We start from the raw sequence: 18,117 nt of genomic DNA on the forward strand, positions 1-18,117 counted from the left end.
CCGCGTGTCTCTGGCCCGAGGGCGATGTGACATCAGCCCATCCCCTTCGCTTTCCAGAGGGGGGGTTGGCCTGGAGTTCGGGCCCTGGGACAGTGGCCCCTGGGAATCAGAGACCCGATCAAGGAGCTGGAGGCCTAGGCTCTTCCTGTGAGGGGCTGTGGCTTGGGGTACCGCTTCTCGCTGGTTGGGGTGAGGTGTGCGACCTGGACTCCCAGGTGTCCACATGTGTGTGTCCAGGTGTGCGTGTGTGTGTGTGTGTGTGTGTGTGTGTGGTCACACTTGCTGACTATGCACCCCGCCAACAACATGGACGCTCAGGTGCCAAAGAGGTCTGTCCGCCCTACCCTTCGGGCTAAGACTGCATCTGGCCTTCCTCAGGGCTTGCCTCTAAAAAGTAAAGAATCTGGGCGGTTTTAAAAGGCCCCCTCATGGGTGACCACTGCGCCGGTGTGCAGGAATACCTGCTTGTCATCCGACTTGTATGCACCCACAATGGTTCTGGGCCACCAGAGGTGTGTATGTCCATATAACGTACAGGGACTTAGTTTTGTGGCAGCCTTTCTTCCTGGAATTCACACGGAGACATGGGGGGGCAAAGGGTTTCGGGGTGGGATGGGGGGGGACAGGGAGCAGAGGTCAGACTGCACGTGGGTGAACCGGTGCACTGAGCATGCTCCCCCAAACACGTGTGCCTCCCGTGCACCAGACCCCATCCCTGCAGCAGCAAAAGGCCAGAGCATCCTGCTTGTGGGGAGGGGTCCAGGGTGCCCAAGACCAGGCCTGGGGGTCAGGTCAGTAGTGACACGATTAAGGGAGAGTTCCCAAGCGGCAGGGAACCAGGGTGAGGGGTGGGGAGAGTCCCAGCGCGGGGATACAGAGTTGGTCCATTTTATCCCAGCGGCGCCAGAGCAGCAGTGACTTGTGGGTGGACAGGCTGCTGCCCGGGGGGAGACACAGTAATGCTCATGAGTCACACGGCCCGAAATACCCGCAAAGCTGCCTCCATCGCCTTTTTGCTGCAGCCGCAGATTGACAAGTTTGTTTGAAATAGCGATCCGCGGGGATATTTTTATAATCACACCTTTAAAAAAAAAAAAATCCTTGCAGGCCTCCTTCCCCCTCACAGCCAGCGGCTGGCTGGCGGGGTTTCTGTAAGCAAGGATATATACCTCGAGGGTTAGAGGTGGGGGGTGGAGCACCCACCACCTGCCATCCAGGGCCGCACCCTCACCCAGAAGCTAGTCCATGGGCTCGGTGACCCCAGCCCAATGGAAGCAGCAGCCTGGCCGCCCAAACCGGCACACAGCCCACCACCAACGGCCGCCCGTCCCTCCAACCGACCGCCCCCCCAGCTGTGGAATTTCATGTATTAAATGCCGAGGCGGCTGCTGGCAGCTCTGTCGGTGGCTGTCTTTGTTTCTTTGCTCTGTGGGCGAGTCTCGAGCACGTGGCAGCCCAGCCGGAGCGCGCAGGTTGGAGGAAAAGCGACCTGGGCTTAGTGTCTGTGTATGGCTTCCTTTGCAAAGAGAGAGAGTCGGATGCCCGGGGGATAGTGCCCCCACGCCCCCGACCCCCCAACCCAGGCTGAGCTCTCTTCGAAGATTTTTCAGGGGGAAATTTATGATTCAGCAGGTTGCCCCAGGACTACCTGGGAGGGGCCCAGGCGCGGACCCACACTGCAAACTTTATTCCGGAAGCCCCCCACCCCCCGCACCCCGCCACAGCCCTGGGCCTGGGGCTAGGGATAAAAAGAGTTCAGGATTTTCTTCTGGAGATGTCGTCACCTCAGGAAGAAGAACAGTTAAAGAGAAACCACACACAAGGTTCCAAAAATAATTTAATAAGGAAAACGTACAGGCATTCTCCCGGCCACTCCTAGCGGTACCCACCCCCCCCCCTCCAGCCCCCTCCTCAACTCAGGCTGCAGCCACGACGCTCTGCTGCCCCCTCGTGGCAGAGTTGGGCAGTGGTCCCCCGGCAGCCAGAGACACCAGCGGCTGCTGGCTGCTCCCAGGCTGGAGAAAGGGGCGAGGCCGTCTGCTCTTCCCTCATCCTGCCCCGCCCCCCCCCCCCCCCCCCCCCGGGCCTGGCACCGCAGGGTGTGGAGGAGGGAGGGGAGAAGACCACACAGAGTAACCTGAGCGAGGTGCGGAGAGTTTGCAAGCTTTCGCTAGCACCTCCCACAGGAACACTTCCTGGAGTGTTCTAAGTAGGGCTGGTGTGGAATTCCTTCTTCCCATCTGGTTCTAAGGTGGCCTCCCCAAGGCATTGTGCCTGGTCCCTGCCACACCTGTCTCAGTCCGCCTGGCTGGGAGAGGGATGCTCCGCCGGCAGACACCCTCTTTAGCTCACCCCAGGAGGCAGTTTCCGGTCTTATGTTAGAGAGGAGTGGTCTGAGAAACCAGACTATTTAAGCAGGTTGCTTAAGGTCAGGCAGTTGGTTAGGAGGAATTCTAACTCGAGTCTCTAACATCCCAGTCCCTCTGTCCTCCAAGGACTGGACCAAGCCTCTAGGTTCTCCCCACAGAGGCCAAATCCACGTCTACCCCAGCATCTGCAGGACCCTTCTGGCAGGACCGCCCTGCCCTGGGGTTATTTAGGAAGGTGACCGTGTCTGGAATCAGCCACTTTCTCTCCTGAGGGGACCACACAGGAGGGGTGGAGGTGGGGAGCTGCCACTTGCTGCTCTCTCGGCCCAGCCCCACTCTGGTCCTTGCAGAGGACGGCGTATGGGGAAGGGGGGCAGTCCTCGCAGCCTGACTGGACATTCTCTTTCCAATGTCAAGTGTGGAACATGGAGTTTAATTTTATAAAAGGGCAGGGAAGACTCCTATATAATAATGCAGGCGTCAGACCCCTGATTGCTCCAATGATCGCTCCAATGATCATTGGTACCAAAGCCCCTTACCTTTTCCGGAGTCCCAACCAGTCACTCTTCAGAGGATCTGGATCCTTTCTCACCTTCTACTGGGATCCAAACTCAATCCTGAAGGCCACACCTTCCCACACCTCCCAATGCTGAAGCGAGGCCTGTATCCTCTTCTCTCCCCATCAAAAGACAAAATGCCAGCGGCTGGGGCGCAACCTGGCGTCAGGACGCTGCCTGCGTTTCGGCCAGGCCTGTCTCCTTTCCCGCGCTTTTACGGGATGAGGGGGAGAGAGTGCGGGGCACTCCCCGGCCACTCGCCACCCCCAGTTCCACAAGGCGGACTACAAGCCCCATCATGCCGCGGGGCCGCGCTATAACCAGCCCTGTCTGGAGCACCCAGCTCCCCCTCCCTTCTCCCCCGCATCCCCGCATCCCTCGCAGCCGCTCCGGCAGAGGGCCGGGCTATGCGGCTGCGGGAAGCCGGGGGCTGTGGGCGCGCGTCCCGGCGGCGGCGGCGTCCCCGGGGCCCCGCGCCCTGTGCGCCCCCGCGCCCGCTCCCCTCGCCAAGCGGCGTCTTTGTGTGCGGGGGTGCGGGAGACAGGGCGCGAGTCCGCGCCGCCAGAGCCGCTCCCTCTCCCTCTCCCTCCCCCTCCTCCTCCCCGGGCGGGGGGGCCTCTCCGCGCCGCCCGCCTCCGCCCGCCGGCGCCGCTCGCACATGCCCGCGCCGCAGCCTCGCCCGCAGGCAGCGCCGGCCCCGCGCCCCGCGGCCCCGCGCCCCGGCCCCGGCGCCGTCCCTCCTCCCGGGCCGGGCGCCGCGGCCCCGGCATGAGGAGCGGGCGATGCTCCCCGCCGCCGCCGCCGCCGGGAAGGGGCCGGAGGGCAGGTACCCGCTGCACTACCTGGTGTGGCACAACCGCCACCGCGAGCTGGAGGGGGAGCTCGGCGCCGGCCAGGTGAGCCGCCGGCGGAGGGCGCGGCGGGGACCCCGCGGCCGGCACGCCCGCCGCCCGCCCGGCGTGGGGAGGGGGCGCGGCCGGCCCGCCTCCCGGCGAGTTCGCGGCGCTTCTTTGTTCCAGCCGCGGCGGCCGCGCTCGGGGCCGGAGGGAGGGCGGGGGCTGCCCGGCGCCCGCGTCCCTCCGCCGGGGACGGGCGCCCCGCACGTGTCCCGGACCTTCCCAGCTGGGGTGGGGGGCACCGTGCTCCTCCTTCGCCCAGGCAGGGAGGGCTCCGGGAGGGGCTGCCGGCTCAGCCCGTGTTCCATGTGGTGGAGAATCCGCCCCGCTCAGCTACCTCCCTCCGGGGGAGTGTGCGGAGGTGGGCAAGGCGGAGCGGGGGGGGGGGGGGTTGTTGTGTGTCCATAAACCCAGGGTCAGAGAATAGGCTGAGTGACACTCCCTGGCTCCAGCCCCACCCAGTGCCCTCTGCCCTCTGCCCTCACGGGGAGTGCTTATCTTTTCTCGGGCTGGGCAGAGCCCCTGGACCCCTCAGACCCCAGGACCGGCTGGGTAATGGGGTGTTGGAGAGAGAGAGACCGTTTGGGGAAGCCCCGAGCTGAAAGGTGCTCTCCTGCCCTTTGGTGCTGGGCCTGGCTCCTAGGTTCGAAGGAAGCTGGGAGCCACGGGCCGCCGGGAAGATCTGAGGTTCTGCACACACAGCAGGCTCCCTGGTTCTTGCAAGTCAGTGAGCACAGATGGGTCAGCCAGCTTTTGCTCCACAGTGGCTTCCAAGAATGTGGGGTCTCCTGGTCATTCTCCAGGAGGCAGGCAGGCAGGCAGGCAGGCACAGGTCACACGTGGTTCCCAACTCCCCCCCTGGTCCCCCAGACCACAGGTAGGCACTGGGCAGGGCAGTCCGCCTCCGCAGGGGGAAGCAGGAGCCGGAGCTGGGCCCCGCCTGCCCCACGTGGCCTCCGCCGAGGCCTGCAGACTGGGCCGCAGCCCTGGGGCCGTGGGCTGGGAGTGGTTTGCCCAGGAGTTGCCCCCTCTGGGGGCCGCTTCCTGAGTCACAGGGAGTTCAGTCTGCACAGCTGCCTGCTTCCCGAGGCAGGAGGAGGGCATCGCCAGACAGCGAAGCAGGCGGAGGTCCCAGGGCGCCTCCGAAGCCGACCGCCGAGCCCCCCAACCAGCTCAGCATCATGGCTGCGGAGCCGTCCCGGGAGATGTTGGGGTGACCTGAGCCTCCAAGTGTCTGGGCTGGCTGGGGTGTCCGCTCACGCTTGACCTCCGCTCACACAGGGGTGCTGGAGCTTGATCCTCAGACTGTGCCCATGTTTGTCCATCCTCGAGGAGGTGGTTTTCAGCTACAGGGGCCTGGCGCAGAGAGCGAGGCCAGAGGTGGACTCGCTCCGGGGATGTGTGACCGGGGACGGGCAGTGTGATGGGCCGGGTGCTGAGCCGAGGACTGTCCGGTCCCTCCCCGCTCTCCCCTGCTCTGTCCCCCGAGGACAGAAGAAGACCAGTTTCTGACGGAGGTCACAGCTGGAGGGACTTAAGGCTGGCCGGAGAGGAACTTGCTGACGGGATGGTTGAGGGATGGTGGGTGGAAGGGTTGGTAGACGGAATGCCTCAGTCACACTCCTTGGCTGCAGAGGTGGGTGGTCTTATTTTTGCAGAGACTGGGCAGAGGCAAGAGGCCCCCGGAGGCAAGGCTCTTTCACCCAGGCCCCTCCGAGGAGGGTGCTTGGTCCGGCAGCCATCTTCCCCGGGGAGGCTGGGGCGGTGAGCTCCGGAGCCCGCTGTAGGGAGCGGTGGTTCGGGGCTGCTGTGCCTGCTCCTCTTTCCCTCCCCTCAGGCTGCCACAGACACCGGGCACCAGCCTCACCCCATCCCCGCCCCCACCCGCCCGGTGAGGTAGTGTCTCCTGGAAATGGACACCACCTGCTCCGATCCAGGCCAGGGGGAATATAGGGCACTGGTTGAGGTTAACCCTTGTTCAGCCACCGGGGAATCAGGCCAGTCCTCTCCTTGGCTCTGCGCATGCCACGAAGGGGAGTGCCAGTCAGTCTGGGAGGGAGAGGCCCCTGGCTGTGTCTTATCTTCAGGCCTGACCCAGAATGACACTTGCGTCCACACGTGCCCTGCTCGGTCCCCGGGGCCTCCGGCTCCCAGGGAGAGGGGAAGGTGCCCAGCCTACCGTGTCCTGCAGAGGGTGGGCCTGGGGGCAGCCACCCACCATCCTAAAGCCACCGCCAACTCCTGGCATTCCGGCTGGGAGGCCCTGGCCTCTGGTCCTCCTGGCACTAACCGTCACAGAACACAGCATCTGGGCTTCCCCGGCTGTCACCTGGCACAGCGGCGAGAAGCCCCGCAGAGGCCCTCCTGTGGGCAGGCTTGGCAATGCTTCTGCCGGAGAGGGGGATGGGATGGGATGGCAGGCCCCAGAGCAAGTTCATGGGCTGTGCTCAGTCCCCACCCCCAGCTCCTTTGGGGGCTGGGAGCAGGGAGTGGTCGGGAGACGGGAGGTGCTGAGGGTGTATTTCGGTGAAGGGAAGGGTCCAGGACCACCCCTCGCTGGCGCCCAGCAGCACATGGTTGCTGGGTGCCCGGCTTCCTTCTTTGCCGGGTTGGGAGGGGGCCGGGATGTGCCAGTTCCCTCTTGGCTGGCAAAGTCCTGAGGACGGCACAGCCAGCTGGCCATGGTCCTGGCTCTGGAGTCACCAGTCTCTGGAGTTCCCTGGGGGCGGGAGGGGGGGGGGCTGGCGGGTGCGGCTCCCTGTGGGAGGGCGGAGGGGGCAGCATTCCTCCCCTGGCAACAGGCCCTCTGGAGAGGGCCAGGCTGTGCTTCTAGGGAAACATCTTTCTTCCTGGGGCTGCCTCCACCACGGGCTTCCTTCCTGCTCTCCCAGCGCATCCCTCTGACCTGGAGGCGGGGAGATGGGATTGCGGGGCCCCCAGATGCTCAGACGCTGCCCCTCCCGAGGTACCTATTGTGTTCCTCAGCACCTATGCCCCCCCTTCACCCCCCCCCCCAAAGTGAGCATTCAGGTGTGGGCCATCGCCACAGCCGGTGGGTTGGGAAGCTCAGGGGAGAGAGCCACAAACCCCAGAAACCAGAAATCAATGTGCCTGGGCTGAGGGGCGGGGCTGCGTGGGGCAGGATGGAGGAGGCGGGGTGAGGGGAGAGTTAGCAGGGGCCACCCCCACCTGCTCAGCCCAGCTTGAGGGAGCATCCTGCCTCCCTCCCCCCTGCGTGACTCAGACATACCCGTCCCTTCACCTCAGGGGCCGGCGGGAGGACTGGGAAGCAGTGACCGCACCAGACCCCAGCTGTCCCCCTGGGGCCGGAGGAGGGAGGGGGCCAGGGAAGAGAAAGACTGAGCAGGCCAGGCCTCACCCACGGGGCCCGCTCCCTTCCTCTCCAGCACCCGCGCTCAGTCTGTGCACTTGGTGTGTCCTTGTAAGATTTCACCTAACAAAAGGATCCTGCTAATGCTAAACGAGTTTGAAAACACACCCCGCACCTGCGTGTGGATGTGAGGGGTGTGCATGTGCTGGTATGCTGGCAGCCATCACGCGTGCTACACATGAGTAGACACCTGTAGAGCCAGAGGGCGGCTGGCTCGCATGTGCTTGCACCCTTTGGGTACACACATACGGTGAGTGTGGAGGCAGGGGTGTGAGTGTGCATCCTTATGGTGCGTGCACATGCACGTGTGTGTGCCTGAGGGGGGACCTCTGGGGAGCTGGGACCTCCCGGGAGCCCTGGCTCTTAAGCTGGAGAGACCCCTGCGTGTGGCTCCGGCTGAGGCCTGCTGGGTTTCAGGGTTCCCATTCTCTCCGAGAGGAGCACGGTGTTGGGTTTCACGGGAAACCTTTTCATTCCAGCAATTAAATAGCTCCAGGCTTTGCTGGGGAAATTAATGAATTCTCCCGCCGGGGGCCGCTTCCCCTGTGAGGCTCTGCTTGGGCAGGTGGGGGCGTCTGTGGGGCTCGGTTGGGTACAGGCAGGGCCCTTGGAAAACAGCTGTGCCCTGGGGACGCCGGGGAGGGTGTGGGTAGATCTCTGGAGGAGTGGGAGGGAGGAGGGGCACCCTGCCCTGCAGGCAGTGCCAGCCTCTCTCTCTGGAGCCTGGAACGGAGGCACCTGAGGGGGCAGGGGGCGGGCAGCGGCTGGAGCCCCGGGGCCAGGCTGGGTGTCCTGCCAGCTCCCTGGGGCCTTGTTAGCAGCAGCCTCCGGGGCAGGGCTGGTGAGATGGCTCTGCGGCAGCCCCACAGGGAGGCCTGACTGCCCAGCCCGCTCAGGGTCTGTGGGCCCTCCCCCCTCCCACCCCAGGGCTCAGGACCCCACCCGTGCGGGGCCTTGAGGGTCCCATGCTCTCCCTCCTCCGTGGGGAGCTGGAGTGGAGGAGCAGGGGAGCCACTCACATTTCTGAGTCACAGCTCCGCCGGCCACAGGGGCCAGCCAGGGACCCTTTTTGGAGGCTCCTGGCATATTTGAAAATGAAGAAATGCCAACACAGGTTAGAAAAAATAACATAAATAATTTAAAGTGCTTTCTTTCTGACAAAGGAGCTCCTATCCGTGTTTTAAAATATTTAACTGTCGGTAGAAGGCTTATAATGAAAAGCATGGTCCTCCCTCCGCCTCTCCCACCTCGCACCTCATTCCCCAGAGGCGACCACCTTGTGTTATTCACCTCCACGATTATCAGCAGCATACGTCCGCAACTATCCCGTGGCTTATCCATCTCACCCTTTCTTTCTTTTTTAAAAAAAATATATTTTATTGATTTTTCACAGAGAGGAAGGGAGAGGGACAGAAAGTTAGAAATGTCGATGAGAGAGAATCATCGACCAGCTGCCTCCTGCACACCCCCCACCTGGGGTGTGCCCACAACCAATGCACATGCCCCTGACCGGAATCGAACCCGGGGCCCCCCAGTCCACAGGCCGATGCTCCGTCCACTGAGTCAAACTGGTTTCGGCCATCTCACCCTTTATTGCCGTCCCCTCCCCGTGTCCCTCAGGCTTAGTCATCTGTGTGCTGGTTGCACATGGGTTGGTTACATGCCAGTTAGGGGTCAGGGCTGCCTGGGACCTGAGTGTCCAGCGGTGAACAGAGCCGAGAGGGACCCTCCTTCCGTGGGGCTTACAGTTCAGGTCCGGGAGGCCATGAAAACAAACAAACCAACCAACCAGCGATTTTGTGTTGAAAGAGAACCAATGCGAGGTAAGGGTCAATGGCAGACAAATAGCGCCTGTCACCGAGGCTGTGCTGTCGGCCAGGCCTCTCTGAGGAGGTGACATGAGCAGCGGCCTGAGCGGGTGGCTCTCCCGCGTGGGGAGAAGATGGCTGTGGGGAAGGCGGGGGTGGGGAGTGCAGTCTGGAGGGAGCAGAGGCGGGGAGCGCATGAGTTCAAGGAGACGTCCCGTCCTATGGGGTGGGAAGCCACGGGCAGGCTTTGAGCTAAAGGACCTGGGGGACGGGGGACATTTCGAGGGATGGCGGCAGCTGCTCTGGCTGGGCCCTGTGGGGCTGGACCTGAGGCAGGAGTCGGGAGGGGGGAGGAGAGACCGGTGAGGAGGCATCTAGGCCACCGGGGTGAGAGACGGGACGCCTGAGGCAGATGGCAGCCCGAGGGGGTGAAACTGAGAAGACTCTGGACCTGTTTTGAAGGGAGAGCTGCTAAGGTGAGGTTTTGCCAGTAGATTAGGTGTAAAAGGTGAGAGAAAAGGGAGAGAGACAGGGTTTGGAGGCTCTGTAACCTGGAAAGGGAGTGAATGAGGCCGTTTCCTGCGGAGGGAGCACTGGGGCAGGTGCGGCTGGCCGGGAATGGCTGGCCGGAAGGAAGCCAGGAGACGGAGGTCATGGGGAGGCCACGCTGTCCCGATCTGTTTTGTGAGTACAAGGACCTTTTCCTATTTCTCTGAGGATGCAAACTGCTGTTTTCCTCCAAAAAAGTTTTCTTCTGTTTCCTGCGTTGACAGTGTTTTCTCTGGGTTTAAAAAATCCATTTGCCTGTTTTGGTCTCTTTTATGTTGGCAGCTTTCCTCAAATGTCCAGTCATCCCTGCCTGTGGGGGCATATTTACTAGTAAGAATAGGGCATCCTAACCTGGTAGCGCAGTTGGTTAGAACGTCATCTTAATACACCAAGGCTGTGGTGGGTTCGATCCTCGGTCAGGGCACATACAAGAAACCACCAACGGATGCATAAATAAGTGGAACAACAAATCCATGTTTCTCTCTCTTAAATCAATTTGAAAAAGAAGAAGAATGGGGCTGTGGAGCTTACTGGTGCCTGGGTGCTCCTGGCAGGTGATGGGTGGCAAGAGGGCCTGCTTGCTGTAGGATCCCCAAGTGTCCATACCCAGAGGCCTTTGTGTTTCCGGTTTCTCTGTTCTCCCGCTGGGGTGAGAGGGGGTGATCTGGCTGAGGCAGGGATGGGGCTGGGCTCTCACAGCCCTAGCCGGTTTGGCTCAGTGGCTAGAGCATTGGCTTGTGGACTCAAGGGTCCTGGGTTCGATTCCAGTCAAGGGCACATGCCCTTCTGAGTTTCGGGCTTGATCCCTAGTAGGCGGCATGGAGGAGGCAGTCAATCAATGGTTATCTCTCATTGATGTTTCTCTCTCTCTCCCTCTCCCTTCCTCTCTGAATCAATAAAAAAATGTTTTAAAAAATGATAGTACATAGTATTCTGCAGGCACTGGGCATGGGTTTGAAGTTGTACCATGAACATAGTCTTTCATTCCTTTAATGTAATTCTGCCACTGTTTGCTAAATCTCAGTGATAGCGTCAAGGATGAAATTGGTGGCCCTTCCTGAGGTGGGCCTGGGCGCCTGGGATGTGTCCGTCTCGGCGGCCCTGCTTGGCCCGCAGCCTCTCTAGACCACCTGCCGGCCCCAGGCTTACTCTCCACAGCAGCCCCCTGGGCATGGAGGAGGGGACCTGTCAGGGGACCTAGTGGATGGGAAAGGAGGAAGGCCCTCCCTCTCTCAGAGCTACTTCCTGTCCAGTCCCGCAAGCCCCTCTCCACTCCCCTGGCCCCAGCTAACCACGTCTGTCTTCCCATTGCTTCACGCGACGCGCAAGGCGGGTGGCAAGGCAGCTGCTGCCTTCTGAGAGGCTCTGGGTTCGGGGTGGGGGGACTGCTTTGGAAGTGACCAGGGCTTCGCCTTCACCTCCTTCTCCAGGTGGACATCGAGCAGCTGGACCCCCGTGGGCGGACTCCCCTGCACCTGGCCACCACGCTGGGGCACCTCGAGTGTGCCCGTGTGCTGCTGGCACACGGTGCAGATGTGGGCAGGGAGAATCGCAGCGGCTGGACAGGTGGGCACCCTGCCAACCCCAGGCCCCCAGTCAGGGTTTCCCCAGCACCGTATCCTCACCCCCGCCTCCGCCTCCCCCGCCCCGCCCCCAGTGCTGCAGGAGGCCGTGAGCACGCGAGACCTGGAGCTGGTGCAGCTGGTGCTGCGGTACCGGGACTACCAGCGGGCGGTGAAGCGGCTGGCGGGCATCCCCGTGCTCCTGGAGAAGCTCCGCAAGGTGAGGCCCCTCTCGGCCGCCCCGCGGAGGCCCGGAGCCCGGTCTGCAGCGCTGGCTCGCCACTCTCCTTTCACCCTCCAGGCCCAGGACTTCTACGTGGAGATGAAGTGGGAGTTCACGAGCTGGGGTAAGAGGGGGCCGGGCGGGTCTCCCTGGGCCTCGGGGCCTTTGCCCCTGCCGCTCCCCCGCCCGCCACGCTCTCCCCGTAGCTCTTGCTGTCGCTCCTCATCTTTCGGTTCTCGGCTCAGGGCCACCAGCCGGGCCTTAGCGCACCGCCTCAGGCACTGCCTCAATCCCGTTCTTACTATTTCCTCCTCTTTGCACTGAGTTGCTCATTTGTTTGTTACCTGTCACTCCTCGCTGGTAGGTAAGCTCCGAGATGGCAGGGGTCCTGTCTTGTTCAATGTTGTATCCCCGGTGACTGTGCACACAGTAGGTGTTCAATGAGAATCTGTTGGGAGATGGGTGAAGGATGGAGTGGATGGTGGGTATTAGGGACTGGGTGGTGGCTGACACAGGCCTGTCTCCGACCTCAGGTTGCTCATATCTGAGTGACTGTGGTCTATGTTTGGGGGAATGGGGGGGCCGGCACACACTGGGGGGGAGCAATTTATCGCCTACCAGTTCCCTTATCCTTTCCCGGCCACACCTGGCCCCCTGCCCTGACGTGGCCTTCGTTGGGTGAGTCTGGCAAATCGAAGCCATCTCTGACCCTCCCTCCCACCTAGTGCCCCTGGTGTCCAAGATCTGCCCCAGCGACACCTACCGAGTGTGGAAGAGCGGGCAGAACCTGCGGGTGGACACCACCCTGCTGGGCTTCGACCACATGACGTGGCAGCGAGGGAACCGCAGCTTCGTCTTCAGGGGCCAAGGTCAGGCCGGCAGGAGGCGGGCGGGCGGGGCGGCCGGAGGCAGCCCCGGGCTGCCCTCACCCCCGTGCTGTCCCGCGGCCGCAGACGCCAGCGCCGTGGTCATGGAGATCGACCACGACCGCCGGGTGGTGCACACGGAGACGCTGGCCCTGGCCGGGCAGGACCGCGAGCTGCTGCTGGCCGCCGTCCAGCCCACGGAGGAGCAGGTGCTGAGCCGGCTGGCGGCGCCCGTGGTCACCACGCAGCTCGACACCAAGAACATCTCCTTTGAGAGGTGAGAGGGGTGGTCTCGGGGGCCCGGAGCCTGCCCGGTGGGCTGCCTCCTCACCTGGGCGCTCTGACCCCGCAGGAACAAGACGGGCATCCTGGGCTGGCGCAGCGAGAAGACGGAGATGGTGAACGGGTACGAGGCCAAGGTGAGGCCCTGGAGCTCCCTGGTGCCAGACCCCGCCACACTCCCGCCCACGGGGAGCTGGGTCAGGGTCTCCTGAACCTTCTCTCAGCCTCGGGGCTGCAGACGCCGGGCAGCATTGAGGGAAGGGCACCAGTGTAAGAGGCAGCTGAGGAGAATGGTCAGGGCTTATTGAGCACTTACTATATTCATGTTCAAAGCGCCGTTCTGACATTTTACATATATGTATAGATACACATGCACATACACATGTACATATCACATAGGCATACACACACATGTGCTCATTTAATCCTCATAACAACCCCTTCTGGTTGGTACTATTATTAATCCCATTTTACAGATGATTATTGAACCCCTTCCATGGTTCAATAACCTTCACAACACCTCTATGAAGTAGGATGTCGGCCCATCTGAGGAGGAGGAAAAGGAGGCTTGGGGCGGTTAATTGACCTGCACACGGTCACATAACTGTGAGTGACAGCTCAGGTTCAGACCCCGGCCACCTAACCCCACAGCCAGGCCCCTCTGGGACCCCACCGCCCCCGCCAGGGCCACATGGTGCCCCCGCGGAGCGAAGGGGCCGGCAGGTGCTGCAGGGCTTGTGTTCTCCTCCTGGAGTCTCCTGGGTTCTGTAGGCTGGTCAGAGTCTCCGCGTTTTGTCCCCTCAGCCCTGCGCTCCCCACACTGAGGCATGTCCCCATCACATGGGCACTGTCGACTTTCTTGTCTCTTCAACTTAACCGTGAGCCCCAAGAGGGCCGGGACCATGTCTGGCTGTGCTTGTGCACCACGGTATCCCTGATGCCCGCCTCAGAGCCCAGCTCACAGACTCCTCACAAAATGTTTGCTGAATGAATGAGAGAATGAATTACTGACCTCATAGATCTACTTGCTCAAAGGCCTGGGGAGAGGAGCAGACAGCTCCCTTCTCCTGCCCCAGGCCCTTCCTTGCAGGAAGAGTTCGGAAAGTCCTGGGGAGCCAGTGGTCTGTGAGCCCTTTCTCATCTCTCCCCAGGTGTACGGGGCATCCAATGTGGAACTCATCACTCGGACACGGACAGAGCATCTTTCAGAACAGCACAAGGGCAAGGTCAAAGGTAACGGGGCAGAGGCACGTTGGGGGCTGTGAGGAACCGGCTGCCGCGTGAACACCTCCATCAGCATCCCCTCTGACATCCGTGCAAAAGCCAGGGTCGTCTATTCAGGCAAATAGGTTCCCACTCAAGGGCCGAGGCCTCACAGTTGGTAGTGGCTGCCCGCATGCTGCCCACGTGATTCCAAGGCATCATTTGGTTGGGCTCCGTGACCAGAGTCTGCATGGGGTTTGGGACGGGAGAGAAGTGTCATGGCTGCCCTTGGTTGGCCCTTCCAGCCTAGTGAGACACACTCTGGGCAGAAAGTCCGGGCCCTGCCACTGATGCCCTGTGCCTCCTACACCTGACGTTCTGGGCATCATTTATGGTGTCCAAAGCAGAGACACAATCCCCACCTCACAGGAGAACAAGTGAATATGGAGGTGCCTGAGAGAAAACATACACACACATGTATATTCCAGAACTGCTCACCAGACGCAGGTATTTGTGTCCAGTGCCATCGACCGGAGGGTGATGCTGGGAGTTTACCCTGAGCCCGAGGCCTGCCTTCTCTGCCGGCTGTAGAGATAGTGGTCCTGGCCCCGCCCCTGGCGTCCTCAGCCCCTTCAGAGGAAGGTGCCCGGATGTTGGGGTGGACAAGCAGCCGCCCCGCCCCCAGGGGTCTTCCTCCTGCCTCGGACTTGGGTGCTGTGACTTCCGAGGGCTGCGGTGTCCTCCAGGATGCCGCCTTTCTCACAGGTTGCAAGACACCGCTGCAGTCCTTCCTGGGAATCGCCGAGCAGCATGGGGGCCCCCAAAACGGGGTGAGTGTGGGCCAGGGCGGGGCGCTGGTGGAAAGGTACGGATGTGGCTCGGGAGAAGGCCCGGAGGGTGTCCTGCGTGGCATGCCTGTGAGGACCTCTTTCCCACGATGCCCAAGACCTCAGTGGCAGTGGGGGTGGCTCCAGGCCTGGGATACAAACGGCCGGGCTGGCATCCGAGGCTGAGAAGGGCTCATGGCCCCTCCCCGTGCGGTGCAGACCCTCATCACCCAGACTCTGAGCCGAGCCAACCCCACTGCCATCACCGCGGACGAGTACTTCAACCCCAACTTCGAGCTTGGCAGCCGTGACATGGGCCGCCCCATGGAACTGACCACCAAGACACAGAAGTGAGGCCCCCGGCTGGCTCTAGGGGGGGTGGGCAGGGCAGGATGGTGGTGGTGGGGGGCAGGGGCTCCAGAAGGTTCCGGGAGCATCATTTCTACAATGTCCCTCACCCCTTGGGACCCCGGGGGGGCAGGTTCAAGGCCAAGCTGTGGCTTTGTGAGGAGCACCCCCTGTCCCTGTGTGAGCAGGTAGCTCCCATCATCGACCTCATGGCTGTGAGCAACGCGCTTTTCGCCAAGCTCCGGGATTTCATTACCCTGCGCCTGCCTCCTGGCTTTCCCGTCAAGATTGGTGAGCCGCCGGGCCCACTGCCCCGGGCCTGTTGGGATGGGGCTGGGGTGGGTGTAGAGGGAGAGGGGGGCCCACGGGGTGATGGCGTGAGTGGTGGCACCTGATGGTTTCCTCATCCTCAGAAATCCCGATCTTCCACATCCTCAACGCCCGCATCACCTTCGGGAACCTCAACGGCTGCGACGAGCCCGTGCCTTCCGTGCGGGGCAGCCCCGGCAGCGAGACCCCTTCCCCTGGCAGCGACTCCTCCAGCGTCAGCAGCTCCAGTTCCACAAGTGAGCACTGCCCCCCTGAGCTCGCCCCGCCCCCTCTGAGCTCGCCTGCCCCCCTGAGCTCGCCCTCCCCCCCCTGAGCTCGCCCCGCCCCCTGAGCTCGCCCTGCCCTCCCCCCCTGAGCTCTCCCGGCCCCTCTGAGCTCACCTGCCCCCCTGAGCTCGCCCTGCCCTCCCCCCCTGAGCTCTCCCCGCCCCTCTGAGCTCACCTGCCCCCCTGAGCTCGCCCTGCACCCCCCCCCCCCCCGAGCTCGCCCCGCCCCCTGAGCTCGCCCTGCCCCCCTGAGCTCGCCCCGCCCCCCTGAGCTCACCCTGCCCTTCTGAGCTCGCCCCGCCCTTCTGAGCTCGCCCCGCCCCTCTGAGCTCGCCCTGCCCCCCTGAGCTCGCCCGCCAGCCCCCTGTCCAGAGCCCTCTTCCCCTCCCTGGGAGCCACTCTGACCTCAGCCTGCCCTCAGCCTCCTGCCGTGGATGCGAGATCTCTCCCGCCTTGTTCGAGGCCCCGCGAGGCTACAGCGTGCTGGGGGGCCAGCGGGAGGCAGTGAGCCATGACGACGACGACGACCTCCTGCAGTTCGCCATCCAGCAGAGCCTGCTTGAGGCAGGCAGTGAGTACGACCAGGTTCGTGCCCGGGGACCAGGGGCCACCTGCCCGCGGTGCCCCGTAGCCGACCGGCCCCGCCTCTCCCGCCAGGTCACCATCTGGGAGGCGCTAACCAACAGCAAGCCGGGCACTCACCCCATGTCCTGCGAGGGCCGCCGACAGGACAGGTCAGTGTCCACCAGGATTTGGAGATGCCCCCTTCCCCCTTTCTCTACCCCCTGTCCCCCCGCACAAAACACCCCAACACCCTGTCACAGTGGGTGAGGACACTGCTCACCGAACAGCCCCTCCGGCCCAGAAGAACCTCTGGAATCAAAGTGGTTTCTACCACACCCTTTTCTGGCCCTGCGGGTGGGTGAGCAGAACTCCTCATGGCCTCCGGACCCTCCCCGGGCCAGATGTCAGGGCCAGGGTTCGAGAAGATGCCCACACGCGCTGGCTGCTGCCCCTCGGAGGATGGGCTTTGCAGGGACTGGGATGTGCCACGCCCGGCGGGAGCCAGGGAGGTGGGCAGGGCTGCTCGGTCCGGGGCCTCCACACTGGCTCCCGCCCCGCTCGCCCGCAGTTGCGCCCGGAGCCCTGGATGTGTCGTCCTTGCCCCCAGGAGCGACCCGCCCACCCCGCAGCACCAGCCCGCCACCCCCACGGCGGCGCCCGGCCCCCGGCCCGGCCCCGGCCCCGGCTGCCGCGTGTTCCCGAGCTACGACGAGCAGCTGCGGCTGGCCATGGAGCTGTCGGCGCGGGAGCAGGAGGAGCGGCGGCGCCGGGCGCGCCAGGAGGAGGAGGAGCTGGAGCGCATCCTGAGGCTCTCGCTGACCGAGCAGTAGTGCCGCTGCCCGGCCTCGGCCACGCCACGTGAGCCCCGCGGAGTGAGGCTCCCGGCCCGGGCACAGGCGCTGGAGGCCAGGGCCACCGCCTCGGGGGCGCAGGGAGGCACCAGGCACTGGACCAGGAGGGGGTCGGCGCGGTCCCGGGGTACCTTTCCTGGCCGGGCCAGGAGGCAGCTGGCTCGGCCCGGTCCCCCTGCTTGGCTGAAACTGACCCTCAGCCCTCTCCCCCGCCCAAGGGCAGAGCCAGGCGGCCCTGAGCGGGAGGCCGGTCCTCAGAGGAGCAGCGTCCCCATCCCTGCTCCTTCTGGCTGGCCTCCCTGCTGCCTGCTCACTGACCCACCCCGGACACTGCCCGTGAAGCCTTTGCATTTCCGCTCTTCGCCCCTGGGGGCAGCTGAGCTCCCCAAGTGCTGTGCTGCTGCTTTGTTCCGGACGCAAACCAGCACGTCTAGGGCCCGGCCCCTCCCCCACTCCAGCATTTCAGCGTCAAGTGCACTTAGCGGGGTGCCCAGCTCCCCCAGCCCTCACACCCCTCCCAGGTCTCAGGGTGGTCCCAGCTTCCATGTGGGCGGCCAGAGGTTGGAGACCCCTTTCCCCAAGACATTTTTTTTTGTGATCAGGAGGGTGCCCACGGTGGCCCCCCACACCTGGGCGAGCCTGGCTCCCACATGATGTTTTTTTGTCAAATGGGGGACATATTGGGCTGGGGGCAAGCTCTAGACCCTACACTCGACTGGATACAGAGGGGTTGCCCGAGGCCCTGGCACCACCACCCACCCCTTCCCACCAGCTGCTGCTAGCCCTCTGTGGTTGTGTGTCCCACCTGCCCCCGCCCAGGGGCTGATTCTAAAACCCTTCATCCAATGGTGCTAACCCCCGGCTCTCCCCGGCCCCACCCCACCCACAAGAGAAGCACAGACCCTGCGGGGGCAGGGGCCCACGGCACACCCTAGCCCGGGTTCTCTCTGACGGGCCTTCCTGGCTCAGCCCGGAGGTTCAGAAGGGACACAAAGGGATGGAAAGAAAGAACAAAGAAAAACGGTTCCTCTTACCCCCTCCCTGATGCCAGGGGCACCAGACTGATTCTGAGGCACAAATTAAAGAGGCTTCAAACCTGAGGCTTTTCCTATCTGCCTTCCCTGGGAGGAACGCTCGCCTGGTTCCTTCTGAACTTCAGTGTGGGGAGGCCCTGAGGGGAGAGGGTGCCTGCTGGATCCTGAGCTCATCTGTCAGCGTCTCGGGG

The 18,117-nt window shown here is 63.2% G+C and overlaps 1 protein-coding gene across 2 annotated transcripts; it reads left to right on the forward strand.

The window, feature by feature from the left end:
- The first annotated feature begins 3,269 nt into the window (after positions 1 to 3,269).
- ANKRD13B (ankyrin repeat domain 13B) lies at positions 3,270 to 17,992 on the forward strand. 2 transcript variants are annotated; one of them, XM_084862927.1, is made up of 15 exons: positions 3,270 to 3,822; positions 11,001 to 11,136; positions 11,228 to 11,352; positions 11,434 to 11,479; positions 12,081 to 12,224; positions 12,309 to 12,498; positions 12,574 to 12,640; positions 13,655 to 13,736; positions 14,472 to 14,536; positions 14,753 to 14,883; positions 15,015 to 15,172; positions 15,295 to 15,447; positions 15,899 to 16,062; positions 16,135 to 16,211; positions 16,610 to 17,992. In XM_084862927.1, exons 1-15 carry the CDS (start codon positions 3,334 to 3,336, stop codon positions 16,869 to 16,871), a joined length of 2,289 nt encoding a protein of 762 aa, XP_084719053.1. In that variant the 5' UTR covers positions 3,270 to 3,333; the 3' UTR covers positions 16,872 to 17,992. The 2 variants fall into 2 exon arrangements, with proteins under 2 accessions (XP_084719053.1, XP_084719054.1); XM_084862928.1 differs by having other exon boundaries at positions 16,649 to 17,992.
- The last annotated feature ends 125 nt before the right edge of the window (positions 17,993 to 18,117 follow it).

This window comes from Pipistrellus hanaki, assembly GCF_964339955.1.
Source record: "Pipistrellus hanaki genome assembly, chromosome: 16".
NCBI lineage: Eukaryota > Metazoa > Chordata > Mammalia > Chiroptera > Vespertilionidae > Pipistrellus > Pipistrellus hanaki.